The following is a 14,533-nucleotide window of genomic DNA, read 5'->3' as shown; positions in this document are numbered from 1 at the left end:
GTGGCCAGGGATGGTGGGAATTGTAGTTCACAAAACAGAGTTGGGAAACACTGATCCAAAATGACAACTCTTGTGGTTTGGACAAGCTGGCCCACAAAGTACCGTTGTCTTCAGAAACTCAGATGGGCTGAGTCTTCACCAGGTGCATGTAAAAAAGTGTGTGTGTGTGTGTGTGTGTGTGTGTGTGTGTGTGTGTGTGTTGGAACATGCCCATCCCACCACTAACTCAGTTGTTTTGCCAGGTATGATTTCAAGCGGATCTCACTCCCAGAACCTGTTTCCAGAATATGGGAAGTAATAAGCACAAAAGGGTGCCTCTGACCAGACCTAGAGTGCATTACTCTCACTGGGTGTTTTTTTAAGTGCACATTTAGCTTATTACTATTATTTTATAAAATATATATAGCAAAGGGCAAACAATATACCAAAGAAAATAACAGAAAGCACTCATATTGTACACAACACAAATTCAAGCAGGAAGAAAGAAACTATATTGCTGTGTTGAGTAATGGCAGTCTGCCCACCACATGTATCGGGGATTAGGACATCCAGGTGAGAGAGAATTTTGTTCTGCAGTGGGGATTTGTGCCTGAGCCCTTCTCTACCACCAAAATGCTTCTGGATCTGTGTCATGCTCCCAAATTATACCCTGCTTAAGGGAGTGGGGAAGAACAGCAGTTTCCTAATGAAACAGTCACTTTGTTTAATCACGTTGTGGAGACACAACTTTTCAGGATCAGAATTGGTCATGGGTTCTATGGCTTCGAGCAACCTTTTCCAACCTATTTCCGACCATGGCTCACTTGCGACCTTGTTTCCTTCCTGTGCCATTCCCCTTGGGCGTGGCCAGGGGCGCAGGGAGGCAGCTACCCTCCTCCAAATACCATATTTTTTGCTCTATAAGACTCACTTTTTCCCTCCTAAAAAGTAAGGGGAAATGTGTGTGCGTCTTATGGAGCGAATGCAGGCTGCGCAGCTATCCCAGAAGCCAGAACAGCAAGAGGGATCGCTGCTTTCGCTGTGCAGCGATATCCCTCTTGCTGTTCTGGCTTCTGGGATTCAGAATATTTTTTTTCTTGTTTTCCTCCTCCAAAAACTAGGTGCGTCTTGTGGTCTGGTGCGTCTTATAGAGCAAAAAATACGGGTAAGTAAAAATCAATACAAATATGAGGTTCTGGCCCCCAAAAAAGTCCTGGCTACATCCATGGCCCCCCAGCCTACTGGTAGAAAGGTAGCTATTTAAATGTTTTGTTTGTAAATAGAACAGGTTTTGTTTAAAAAATTTTATACTTTATACAAAGTACAATTATACATGAAATGATAGCAACATAATGAAATGTTGTTGAAGCAGAAAAACATAGAATTATGGAAGGGGAAGGGACCACAAGGGTCATCTTTCTAGTGTACCCCCCTGCAATGTAGGAAACTCAGCTGAAGTATCCACGACAGATGGCCATCCAGCCTCCGCTTAGATACCTTCAAGGAAGGAGAGTCTGGAACCTCCATCTTCCATGTATTATAAAAAGTAAACAACATTTATTTGATGCATAGGGGGACAGCTACTGAGGTCAGCCCTCACTGACCTGGTGCAAAGAGATCTTGTCTTCTGGAGGAGTCCTGGCTGCCTAGATAAAACATGACAGCCCCCCCCCGCCCCCCTTACCAGGGGTAAGACCCACTGAACTCAGTGCTACTTTCTTCTGAGTAGGCACTTAGTTATTTACTTGATGCAAGTCAGCAGCACCAGGCGGCCCTGCTCAGCTAGGCGCTGGGGTGGATTTCACCCCGCGCTTTGCAGAGCTGGGCCGACACTGCCGATGGGCCCTGCGCCCCTCAGCAACATCCGAAGACACTGATCTGCTATGTGCTGGAGTGGATTGCACCCTGCACCTTGCAGACCTAGTGGCAGCAACAAGCAGCTCTGGCTCACCCAGCCTTACCCATTGCCACTAACCACCGCACTTACCTGATCTGGAGGCTCTGGATTGCGAGCTCTTCTGGTCAAAATGGGAGCCTCAGCAATTGCCCTCTCCCGCCAGAAACAAGCCAGGATTGCTCCAAGAAATGCACGTGGCAAATAGGAGCATTAGGCCATGGTGGGCTGCTTCCTTACCCACTTGTGATTGGCCAAGTAGATAGCCAGCCAATCAGGATTTTTTTAAAATAAAAAAAGGATTTCCCCCCTTTTCACTTCTCTTTGTGGCCCCCTAACCTTGTGCTGTGGTCCCCAATTTACACATTTTCCACCCATGGCCCCCATGGAATATTCTGAGCCCCCTCCAGGGGGCCACATGTCCCCCGATTAGGAAACACTTACTTAGAGAAACCTTTCCCAGTCTTGGTTCCCCAGGTGCTGGACTACAACTCCCATCATCCCTGACCATTGGCCCTGTTTAGGGATGATGGGAGTTGTAGTCCAACAACATCTGAGGACCCAAGTTCGGGAAGGACTGCTCTCAAGGGTTTAAGTTAAGGGAGGCAGAAATTGGAGTGTTCTGACAGTGCATTCTATACGGGAAGCTATACGAAATAGGCAAGCCAGCCTCACATCTAAGGTCTGGAGTGGGCTACGGTATGTCAAGACATGTCTGAAATAGATAGCCAATGAAAACTGATAAAAACCCCTTCCTTCCTTCCTTCCTTCCTTCCTTCCTTCCTTGCTTGCTTGCCCTCAAAGGTTATGGGCTGAGGTTGAGGGGCTGAAGTGGTCGGTGAGAACAGTTCTTCTAGGTCTCCCTTTCCTTATATTGCTGTGCTTCCTGCTGATGGTTCCCCTAAAAAAAAGTCCCTTTCCTGTTGGGACCAACTCCCCCTTTGGCTTCTGGTCTAGACAGGGTTGGGGGTATCCTTCTGATTCCAGATGGCTGGCCGCAGGGAGGCATTGGAGGAAAGGAGGCTCCCATAGTGTCTGGATTTTGTTTGCCCATTGTTAGGCTAATGAAGCCTGTGTCTGGTGTCGAAGTAGCCCTTCTCCCAACAATAGGGGACTAGGAAGAGCCTCAAGTTATTGGCAGGCCCTGCAAGCTGGCCCATTCTTTGTCAGCTAGCTTCCCCCACCCTCCCTGTATTATGCCAAACCTTCCATATCTGGCTTTCCCTTCGGTGGTGGATGGCAGCCTCTGGTCCTTGCTTCAATAGGGAACATGGCAAGAGAGGAAGACGAGTGAGATGTGATTTAAAGAGCGGAACCATGGTACCAGTCTACTTGCCTCTGTAGGTATCCCAGCTGAAGATGGCCACTTGAGAAGAGGTTATTTCTACACCCCTAGTTAGTTTTGGTGTTTGAAAGGGGATATAGGTTTGCATGCATTTTACATGTGCATGCAGCAATTTGCCTGCCTGCCTGCCTGCCTGTCTTATATCCTGCCATTACTCCCAAAGAGCTCAGAGCAGCAAACACGTCATGTGTGCGCGTGTGTAAACATTCTCTCAAGCACTGATTTCAGGGTTGCCACTATCTTCTGCCGATCAAATGCCTCGGTAAATCGGAATGTTTCAAAATTCCTTCTGAGAGTCTGGTTTCCTTTTTAGTTATGACTGCAGCATTGATAACAAGATTGCAAACTTTCAGATGTCAAGACCCCTAAAAAATGGAAAAGGAGAAGCGCCAGACTCAGAAAAGAGTAAAATTATACACACACATTTTTCAGTTCTTGATTTTGTTCATGTTGGTGTCAAATTTCTAGGTGCCTGGCACAGCTAGGAGATTCATTCACATGTTCTCTCTCTCTCAACACACCTATAAATACTATATAACAAAATACCAGCCTGAGTACAAGGATAGAACAAATTGAAAAGGCCAGATAGTCTTTAAAATATAGGAAATAAACTTTTGAGCTGCACAGATTCCTTCTTCATGTTTGGATATTTTAGAGCAGCTTTTTTGTCTGTATCACTAATACATAGATTCTTTCCCCCACCTCCAAAATGAGCCAGCAGTGTGGCGGTTCCATCTTCCAAGCACTCTTCCCTTTCCATGGTTGCCTCCCTGTATTCATTTTACCGACACAGGCTGTGGCTTTCCTTGAGGGCCCTCGGCAGGAGAGGGTGAGTCAGCAGGAACTTCTGGATCCTTGAAATGGCTGTGGGTCCAACACACAGGGAGAATTGCTGTGATTTGGACAGACTGTTGCTCTCATTGATGGGGACTTTTGCCTGCATCCTCTTAATGAACCCTTTTGAAGACCGTCCCTTCTCCTGTCTTGTCTTTTGTAGAAGGAGGAGGAGCTTGATGATGGATCAGGGAGGTGACTGGGAAGGCAGTGGCCCAGGAATGGAGTCTTGACTCTTTTCAGATTTCTGTTTTTCCCTCCTTCTTGGTCCTCCCTGCATTGGGTAGACAGCATTGCTTTAATCTGTCAATTTTCTCCTTTGCATGCATTCGTCTTGTATGTCACAATCTGTTAACGGTGCCAGCGTTTTTTGATACAAAGAACACAGGCAGTTTTGGGATGGTGTCAGCCAGTTTGCTTTCTGCTTTGTGTAGGACCCTTGTCCATTGGAGGCAGTGGGAGATGTGCTTTCTTTTCTCCCTCATATGCACTTCTCTTCTCTCCCCCTCCTTTGCATTGCGAGATCAGTTCATAGCTGCAGCTAGGGATGCAGCCTTAGGGGGGATTGTGGAGGCTGCAACTGAGTGAAGCTTTCGTGGGCAAGATTTGGTGAGCGGGATTTACTCCCACTTAAGACAACTGTTTTTGGAGGCAGAGATTAGGCAGTCTAGCTCAAACCTGGACCAGGGGAATAAGTGTCCCTCTATTGTTTGGTGGCAAAGCCGTCTGCTCATGACTCACTACAGGCTGGTGGTGCAAGCTGACTTGGGGATAATCCTGGGTTGAGGTAGCGGGTGCTGTCCTAAACCATTAAGTTGGATTTTGTGTCCTTAGGAATCATGCCGATTTGCATAACTTTATTTTCTCATTCTTGCCGCTTAGCATAACTTAATCTGTCTTTGCTAGTCATGGAGGGTGCAAAGACCCCGAAACCCCATCCCCAAGCACTGAATCTTACTAATCGTGCTCTCTGCTGCTGAGATTCCAGCAGGCATTGTTGCTATCAAGACACATAACCACAAGGGCTAGAAGCCTCTCCAGCGATAGGTTGCCTGTTAAAATAAAATTAAAAATGTGAAACTGAGATTCTCGGCCATATTCAGAACTATATTCTGTGTTCTCTGCCTTGTCTGTGCTCCTCCAGAATCACAGCCCTGCTCTCTTTAATCTGTTTCAGCTCAGTCTTTGGATTTATTGCCAGGTTTTGTGCATGTCCCAGTTCTGTGGTAGGAGAAGCAATTGTGGAATTTGATGCTCGCTATGTGCAGCATCTTGAAAATCTCAGCTTTTCATGTCATCTTAAAAAAACCAAAAAAACACCAAACCCTCTAGCATTTATGACGGTAGAAGCAAGCTTGAAAGTGTGTGTTCAGTGCCTGGTGAAGGAGCCAGAGAAGCAACTGAGCAGCAGATTCAGTTCTAGATGGGTAACGCTATGCGGTACAGCAAAAACAACCGGGTGTCATGGACTGGCTAGAAACAGAGGAGTGGTGGGAGGTACCAGCTGGGGAACCCCAAAGGGATGAAAGTTCAGACCTAGGGGATTGGTGGTGGGGCGACGGGAGGGAAGTGGTGGTCAGAGGGAGAAGACTGTGAGGAGGAGGTGCCGGAAACTGAAGAGGTAACAGGGTTTAGTGAGCAGGAAGAGTCTATGGCAGAAAGAAGTTCAGAATCAGAAGCAGCAGAGGAGGGAGGCCAAGAAGCAGAGATGAGTCAGGCTGGTGAAGGAACCAGAGTGTGTGACCCTCCTGCTGCAACAAGCTCCCCTCCTCCATCGTCTCCCAGAACCAGGGGAGGTTTGAGGCAGGAGAAGCAAAGACAGGCATACCGGCGTAGTCTCAGATTGCTTGGGTAGGACCTGGGAAAGGAGGAGACATAGGCAGCTGTGGGAAGGTGGGGACCTTCAGTCTCCACAGCTGCCTCATAGGAGCAAGACCTACCGAGAAACGTTGCTGTGCTCATTAGGTCTTGCTCTCCTGAGCAGACCCTGCTTCTTCTAATAAAGAGTTAGCTTCATGTGTTGTGTTGCTGGCTCGCTCCTGACATCAGGTCTTGTAGTAGCTTAAATCAGTGTTTCCCAACCACTGTTCCGTGGCACACTAGTGTGCCGCGAGATGTTGCCTGGTGTGCCGCGGGAAAAATTAAAAAATTTGAAAGATTTTTTTTTTAAAGTCAAATTTTCGATTGGGGCGCCGTCACTAGATGACCCCTGGGGTTCCCTCCCTCCCTCCCGCTCTGCGCCTCCCTCCTCCTCCTCCTCCTCCTCCGGGGAGGCCCTTCCTGGCTCTCGGCCAAGGCTTGGCGGCTGCCACTCACTCACTCGCTCGCCCACCCGTCCCTCCATCCCTGCACCCGGCCTCTCCCCCTCCGTCCCCGGCGCGGGGGCTGCCGGGATCCATAGTCCCCTCGCCCTTGGGCTCCGCGCCTGCGCGGGGTGCGCGAACTACGTTTCCCAGCGTGGCCTGGCGGGCTGGGCGTTTTGTTTGAAGCGCTCTTCTCCCAGCCATGGAATGAGCGCAGCGGCGGCCGGGCGGGCAGGGGCTCTTCCGCGCAGACCCCGCGCAGCCTTCCTGTGCACCCGCGGAGATCGGGTGGCAGGATGGAGCCCGGGGATCCCCGCGGAGGCGGAGCGGCGGAGGCTGCCCCCCAGGTAGGGCTGCGTCGGGGGGGGGTTTATTTTTGCAATGCTGCATCCGCACCGGAGGGAACGCATCGGACCGCGGGGAGACCCCTTGGCGTGCGTGCAAGGCAATGCATGCGTGCAGGCGTTGCATGGAGTGCAGTGCAATGCAATGGCAACGCGGTGCCCTGCATGCATGCATGCAACTTCCACCGGCGCTCCGGACTTGGCAGGTGAGGGGGGTCCCCAGTGGGCGGCAGAGAGAGCCGGGAAGGCGAAGGGGATCCGGGGGGGGGGGGAGCAGCGCTGCTCCCCAAGCCGAGCCCGGGGGGAAACTTCGACGTTGTTGCGCCAGGTGTTGGAAGCGGAGGCTGGCGGGGGCCCCTCACCTGCAAAACCTGGTCGCCTCTCATATATTTTGTGCATTGCATTCATCGCCCGCTTTCTCCTCCAAGGAGCTCCCGGGGGCGCGCGTGGTTCTCCCCATGTTATCCTCGCAACAACAGCCCTGCGAGGTGGGTCAGGCGAGTGGCCCAAGGGAGCACCCAGGGATTGTCCTGGCCAGGTGGGGTGATTTGAACCCTGCTCTCTGCCCGGTCTTCGTCCTCGTTTAGCCCCCACATGTGCATGACTGTGCATGACTGAGGTTTTCCCCCCTCGTCTTGGCTATGGTGTGAGTCTGTGCTGTTAATTAATGAGGTTCTGCCTTCGGAGAAGATGAGCCAGCCCTCAAGGAGGTGATTATGTAATTTGCTAGCAATTCATGTCCCTCCCGGCGTGATGCTGCGCACTGACGTCACGGGGCTGTAATGGTGGTGTGCCTCGAGATTTTTTTCATGAAACAAGTGTGCCTTTGCCCAAAAAAGGTTGGGAAACACTGGCTTAAATAACGGTAAAGGTACCCCTGACCATTAGGTCCAGTCGTGGACGACTCTGGGGTTTTGCGCTCATCTCGCTCTATATGCCGAGGGAGCTGGCGTTTGTCTGCAGACAGCTTCTGGATCATGTGGCCAGCATGACTAAACCGCTTCTGGCGAACCAGAGCAGCGCACGGAAACTCCATTACCTAACCCAATATACACTGGTACCTTGGTTTAAGAACAGTTTAGTTTATGAACATCTTGGATTAAGAACGCTGCAAACTGGAAGTAGGTGTTTTGGTTTGTGAACTTTGCCTTGGAAGCAGAACATGTTCCGCTTTCTGTTGAGTGTGTTCCGTTTGTAAATTGAGTCCCCCGCTGCTATGGGAAAGCACGCCTTGGTTTAAGAATGCTTTGGTTTAAGAACGGACTTCCGGAATGGATTAACAAGGTAGCTTCAGGCAAGCCACTCTCTCTCAGCCCCAGTCCCTAATCTGCAGTAAGTGTTGACTTGCCTTGCAGAGCTCTTGTATGGGTTGCAAGAAGATTAAACGCTTGAAGAGTTTGGGCATTATATGAACACTTAAACGCTCTTATTGGAAAGGAGAGGGGAATGCAGCAAAAGGGCCAGGGATTGGAAGCAGTCCAGTCACAATGCAGAAGGTTATTGTGGCACAGGGAGCTGGATATGGTGAGTGCTGCTGGCTGCCAGGGAGAGAGAATGGTACGCACACAACAAATTGAGTCACACCATGGTGTGGCTGGAGGTTGTGTGGTGACATGTGGTTATGATATGCCCAGTGTCCCTTCTGGAACCATGGGAGGAGCTGCAGCCTTGCAGGTAAGGAGGCTGCGAGGCAAAGGGGGACAAGGACGTCAGGCAGACACTGCAAAGGGGGCAAGAAACTTTACAGACCAGGTCAGAAAGCTATGACCATCACTATTATTTAGATTTGTTCCTTGCCTCTTCAAACAAACCGGCTTAACAGTGGCTCTGTTTTGTTTCTATTTCTAGAGTCAGGCTGTTGTTAAACAGTTCTACATGATATAGGTGGGGTTTTTAAGCTCCCAGATGGAAAATTGGAAAAAGTTCTTTTTATAATATGCATATACTATAATATATGCATATTATATGCTTATACAATATACTTGCTAGCAAATTATTTAATCTGCTTACTGAGGCTGCAATGTTTAGTTGGTTGTTGCATTAGATTAATCAATTAATTTTTTTTGACAATTTCAGAGGTGCCCTCAACCAGGCAGTAGATGATGATGATGATGATGATGATGATAATAATAATAATAATTAATAAGGCTTGCATAAACTACAGAAGGCAGGTGCCATCTTCAAAGAAGCATTCTTCATTCTCTTTCAAACAGAAGGGAATACACTGAGAATGGTGTCTGCTGCACCAGCTAAAAGCATTGTTTATTTCCTTCTCTCTCTCTCTCTCTCTCTCTCTCTCTCTCTCTCTCTCTCTCCAGAGCCGTGGTTTAGTATGTAGGTGCTTCTAAATTAATATATAGTTGTTTAGAATTCACACCACTGTCCTCGTTTCCAGCCCACAAGCCCATCCTCCGGCTTGAATGGAGATTGCAGCCTGACCACCGAATCCTGTCTTGTCTTCGCAGGGGGATCCCTTCCCATTTCAGCCTGGCCTCTGCTATGTTGCGTTCTCCGCATCTTCTCCAATAGCTTTTGCAAATGAAAATGGAGGAAATGACTTTGTCGGGCCTGGATAACAGCAAGTTGGAGGTAAGTTGCCTCTCTTGAGGCTGAAAGGCTTCTTACAAGGATTTGGAGGGAGCAGTTCCATCAAAGGCAGGCAGAAATTGATGGGTTCATGAAAAGCCTGAGGTGGAGGACCTGTTCTCCTAGGTACAGAAGTTCATGCCAGTATGGTGTAGTGGTTAAGAGCGGTAGATTCGTAATCTGGGGAACTGGGTTCGCTTCCCCACTCCTCCACATGGAGCTGCTGGGTGACCTTGGGCTACTCACACTTCTCTGAAGTCTCTCAGCCTCACTCACCTCACAGAGTGTTTGTTGTGGTGGAGGAAGGGAAAGGAGAATGTTAGCCGCTTTGAGACTCCTTAGGGTAGTGATAAAGTGGGATATCAAATCCAAATCCAAACTCTTCATGCAAGCCAGGACTTTAACCCCAGAGCCTTTCCATCATGAGAGTTGCTGGAAGGATATTAGAAATTGGAATTCCTCCCCCCCCCCCTTTTAATAAAGAGACTTCATCCTTTGTATTGATTGTGTGTTGGAAGCACAACCTATTCTGACATATATTAGGAATATTGATTCATTTTACATGGTTACAATTTCACAGCCTTGCTGCCATTTCTTTTGACTTGGTGCCCCGGGAATTTAGAATGAGGCTACACTCACTCTTGTTTCTGTGGTTTACCTCTGAGTAGACTTAACTAGGATTGTACTGCAGTGTAGGCAATTCTGGGTGACCTTTTACGACTGGTTCAAATGACTTGTGTGTCCTGGGGTGTGGAAGAGCAAGCCACTTGCATATCCTGTCCGACACCTTCCCCTTCACTTTATCATGTCTGAGACAGCGGTTGGTCTGCCTTAAAAAAAAAAAAGCCATGAAGAACGATTGAAGTCTTCCAGGCAGTGTTTGGATTGTAGATGCTGCTTGTATTCTTGAGAACAGAGTTGGGGAGTGAGGGGGGGACATGGCTAGTGGAAATGCTCTTAGCAGGATGCAGCAATGTACATCAATTTGGCTGGATAACTTGGTCGGTACAGCCTGAGACTCTTAATCCCAGAGTCGTGGGTTTGAGCCCCACGCTGGGCGAAAGATTCCTGCATTTCAGGGGGTTGGGCTAGATGACCCTTGTGGCCCCTTCCAACTCTATAATTCCAGAGTGTGTTCTGGGTGCTGAACTCTGGACTGGAATCAGATCCTGAGGCTTAAACCATGGGAAATGGGTGCTGCCCCCTGTTCAACCTTGCTCTTGTTCTCTGCGGCTCTCACTGGTCTTGTTCTTGGTCTTCTTGCTTCCTAGGCTGTGGCTCATGATATCTATACAGACTTGATTGAGGATGCCTGCCTGGGCTTGTGCTTTGAGGTCCACCGGGCTGTCAAATGTGGCTATTTCTTTTTGGATGACACAGATCCTGAGAGTATGAAGGACTTTGGTAAGTATGTGTTGCAGCCAATCATTCCTCCACCCCCACCCCATTGCCCCTTACCAGAAATCCAGCATAGATTTTTAAAGGGTGCTTCTTTGTTTTAATGCCTTGAGTCTAATCCATGGGTAGGCAAACTAAGGCCCAGGGGCTGGATCCGGCCCAATCGTCTTCTTAATCCGGCCCGCAGACGGTCCGGGAATCAGCGTGTTTTTACATGAGTAGAATGTGTGCTTTTATTTAAAATGCATCTCTGGGTTATTTGTGGGGCATAGGAATTTATTCATTTCCCCCAAAAAATATAGTCCGCCCCCCCCAACAAGGTCTGAGGGACAGTGGACCCGCCCCCTGCTGAAAAAGTTTGCTGACCCCTGACTCTAATCCGATTCCTTGATTTAATTTGTGCTGAAGCATATATTTAATACCAGCACAGCTGCCAAAGGTTCATTTGTTCATTTCCCTTTTTTTAAAGTTACTTTTTTTTCTCTCTCTCCCCCGCCCCCCACCTTCTAAAGTGAGTGATTTAAGAAGCCACTCATAATGGTGGGCTGCAGAATTTTATGCTTGGGGAAAGGGACGGTGGTTAAATCCAGATCACAGCGTGGCACATACAAAGAGCAGGGGAACTGCAGAATAGTGCCTGCAGAACGAATTGCTACAGAGGCAATACGTTCCGTGCTGCAAGGAACTTGCATGAGGGGAGCTTGGTGGCAGGATGAGCTTAAAGTCGCCTGGGAAATCTTTTGCTCGAGACTGCAGGATTTAAGAAGAGTGGTTTGGTGAATTAGTGGGGTTCCCCAGCTGGTGCCCCCCACCACTCCTTTGGATTCAGCCAGCCCCTCCCCACCCTCCCACTTGATGAACCATCTCCCATTTCTTCCCTACTCCCAGAAATTGTAGATCAGCCGGGACTGGATATCTTTGGCCAGGTCTACAACCAGTGGAAGAACAAGGAATGTGTTTGCCCAAACTGCAGCCGAAGCATTGCCGCCTCCCGCTTCGCCCCACACTTGGAGAAGTGCCTTGGCATGGGCCGGAACAGCAGCCGCATTGCCAATCGGAGGTGAGGTCTAAGAATCGAAGCCTTGCCTGAAAACCAGACCTCTCAAAATGGTGTTTCGGGTGAGAAGGCCGAGGGTAGGATTTCTGGAAGAAGGAACAAATGCCAAAAACGGGTGAACTTTTGGCTTCCGGTTCATACCAGGTTGTGCATATCCTGTGCTTAAAACAATTTTTTGATGTCTTTGCCGTGCTTAACCTAAATTCTGCGCCGCTAAGAAGCTTACGTGGCATGGCTGGAAAATACAGCCCAGATCAACGCTAGCAATTGCCTGGTCTGGTCTGGTCTGGAGTTGTGGCTAAGAGAGGGTTCAAATCTTGCCTCTGTCCCCGGCCTTCCCAAGTCCAAATGGCCTTGGTAAAGCTGCTGTTCTCTGTCCTGACCCTTCTTTTCTTCTTCTCCCCATCCCCGGTCTTCCATATGGGGATCATTACATCATTACACAGAATTGAAAGGGATATTGAAAGGGAGTCCTGAGGGGTTTTGTGTGAATTGCTGTAAATGCTCACGAAGTGTTAAAATTGCAATGGCATATTTAAGAACTTGCTGCTGGTGACAAATCAGAAGAAAGTGTGTCTTTGGCCTTGACTCTGCTTGCTCCATTACACTGTATCCTAATAGCAGGGTTTTCAAACTTTCCACCAACAGGGACCCCTTTTTAAAATTCCATTTTTTGGCAAGAACCCCCTTGCCTTGTTGGCATGGGTGTGGGAGCAGCTTCTAGGGCCACGTGCTCAGTTCATGTAGATATTTGCCAGTCTTGCTTGGGGGCTTCACCTCTTTGTGGGAACTGGGAATGTGTCATGGAGCACAGCCTTATGCCTGCACTTTGCAGAGGAAGCCAGTGGTGGGAACACAGGCATTCCTGTTAGTTACGAGTCGGCCTTCAGACTTTTCCTCCTCCCACCGCAAAGCTGTCTAGCTCACTTTCTTTTTTTTCTTCCTGTTCCTTTTGCTATAGGATAGCAAGCAGTAACAACATGAACAAATCCGAGAGTGACCAAGAAGACAATGACGATATAAATGATAATGACTGGTCATATGGATCCGAGAAGAAAGGTAAGACAAGGAAGGGGTTTGGCGGTGTATTATTTATTCTGTTTATAAATAGCATATTCTGTACAGTTTTCTGGCTTACAACAATAAAACCTCAAAGGAAAGGGTGTTCAAATAATACGGATAAACCAAACCGTAACTTGACGAAAACGGGAATGATTTACAGATGGAACAAAATAAATTCCTTTAGGTGGGCAGATAAGGTTTTAGAGGAGGGACCGGTCTAACAGATGCAGATGTTGCTGAACCACAACTCCTGCCATCCCTGACAATGGACCATGTTAGGGCTGATGGGAGTTGAAGTCTAGCAACATCTGGATGGCCACAGGTTCCCCATAGGCATCTCTGGCCTGTGGGAGCATGTAGCCCAGTTCAAAAGTTGTCCATTTGCATCAGGTGTTTGGCTTTATAAAGAAAGCACAGGACAGGGGAAATAGCCTGGAAACACTAGACAGAATTGGGTTTGTTCTTTTTTTTCAGATTGGTAGGCCAAGGCTTTATCATGTTGATGAATATCATCATTTGACTTAGAATATCATTGTGCAGCATTCTGTCTACAGTGTTTCCCAAACTTGAGGTCTCCAGCTGTTTTTGGACTACAACTCACATCATCTCTAGCTAGCAGGACCGGTGGTCAGGAACGATGGGAATTGTATTCCAGAAACAGATGGAGACCCAAGTTTGGGAAAAGCTGGAAGGTTTTGTGGAAAGCATTTGTCAGAACTACCCCTTGAGCTAACAGAGACTGTGCTTTGTTCTTGGGGTGTTTTGTTAAAATAGTCTCGTCTCTTTTCCTTCCTAGCAAAAAAGAGAAAATCAGATAAGGTAAGACCATCCTTATGCATACTGGCACAGTTAAATGAGATGTACCTTTTCTAACTTTTTTTGCAAAGAGCGATCAGTACAGGAGAAAACTTGAAAGACACACATCCCTTGTGCATGTGAGCAGACCTGCTGGTTTCCCTCAACTTTCTCGATCTTAACCTATATGCCGAATGTTGCTTGCCAAATCTTGGGAGGGTTGGGGGAGGCTGTTGATGGAGAGCGCTGCATCCTTTGGAATGGCCTGGTGGTAGATTTTACTCACACTTGTTCTGATTGGCAGCTTTTCAGGAGGATCCCCTCCAGCAGCTAGTTGAGTGATTCTGGTCCCCAACTCTATTGCACAAAGATCCTGTAAATATACTTCTGTGTACCTGGATGCTTCTTTCTAATTGTTTACTGCTAGACAGCAAGCGCACCTGTTCTGTTGGTTATGGCAAGGAGTGCTTGGCTTTTGGGGCTCGATAACTTTGGCCATTTGACCACTACCTTCCTCTGATGTCACTTTTCTTTTCCTTTTTTAAAAAAATAAATTTTATTAGGGTTTATAGAGAAAAATACATAATTTAATATCGAAACATATTTCCCCCTCCTTTTTTTTTTTGGTCCAAACTAAGACTTTAAATATAGTAAAAACATAAAGAGAAGGGGAGGGAGAGAGTGAAAGGAATAAAGAAATAGAAATAGAAAAGAGGTTAAGAAAGAGAGAGAGAGAGATAAAATTCAGAAGGTAAGGGACTTCTGATTCTTCATCTGTCAGCTATATATAAACAATATTCACTTCACCCACTCCAATATAATACCTAGCAAAGCCACTTTCCATAAACAAGTATTATCTTCAATCCTCAACTCCAAATGTCATTATTTCTTGTTCTTTTTTCACTCCAAAAGCCTACGGGAGTTTTCCAATCTTTT

At 47.8% G+C, this 14,533-nt stretch overlaps 1 protein-coding gene across 4 annotated transcripts in view; it reads left to right on the top strand.

The window, feature by feature from the left end:
* ATXN7L3 (ataxin 7 like 3) overlaps nt 1-14,533 on the top strand; it is a 28,434-nt gene that overhangs the window by 3,919 nt on the left and 9,982 nt on the right. For all 4 annotated transcript variants that reach the window (XM_083471679.1, XM_083471680.1, XM_083471681.1 and 1 more), the window contains exons 2-6: nt 9,165-9,288; nt 10,557-10,689; nt 11,572-11,743; nt 12,702-12,799; nt 13,599-13,621. In XM_083471679.1, coding sequence (XP_083327805.1) covers nt 9,238-9,288; nt 10,557-10,689; nt 11,572-11,743; nt 12,702-12,799; nt 13,599-13,621 — 477 coding nt within the window. In that variant the 5' untranslated portion in view covers nt 9,165-9,237. The remainder of the gene's footprint in view (nt 1-9,164; nt 9,289-10,556; nt 10,690-11,571; nt 11,744-12,701; nt 12,800-13,598; nt 13,622-14,533) is intronic.

This window comes from Podarcis liolepis, assembly GCF_965112155.1.
Source record: "Podarcis liolepis genome assembly, chromosome: 13".
Taxonomy (NCBI): domain Eukaryota; kingdom Metazoa; phylum Chordata; class Lepidosauria; order Squamata; family Lacertidae; genus Podarcis; species Podarcis liolepis.
Note: the sequence above shows the minus strand (reverse complement) of the source record. Positions and strands in the feature narration are given on the sequence as shown.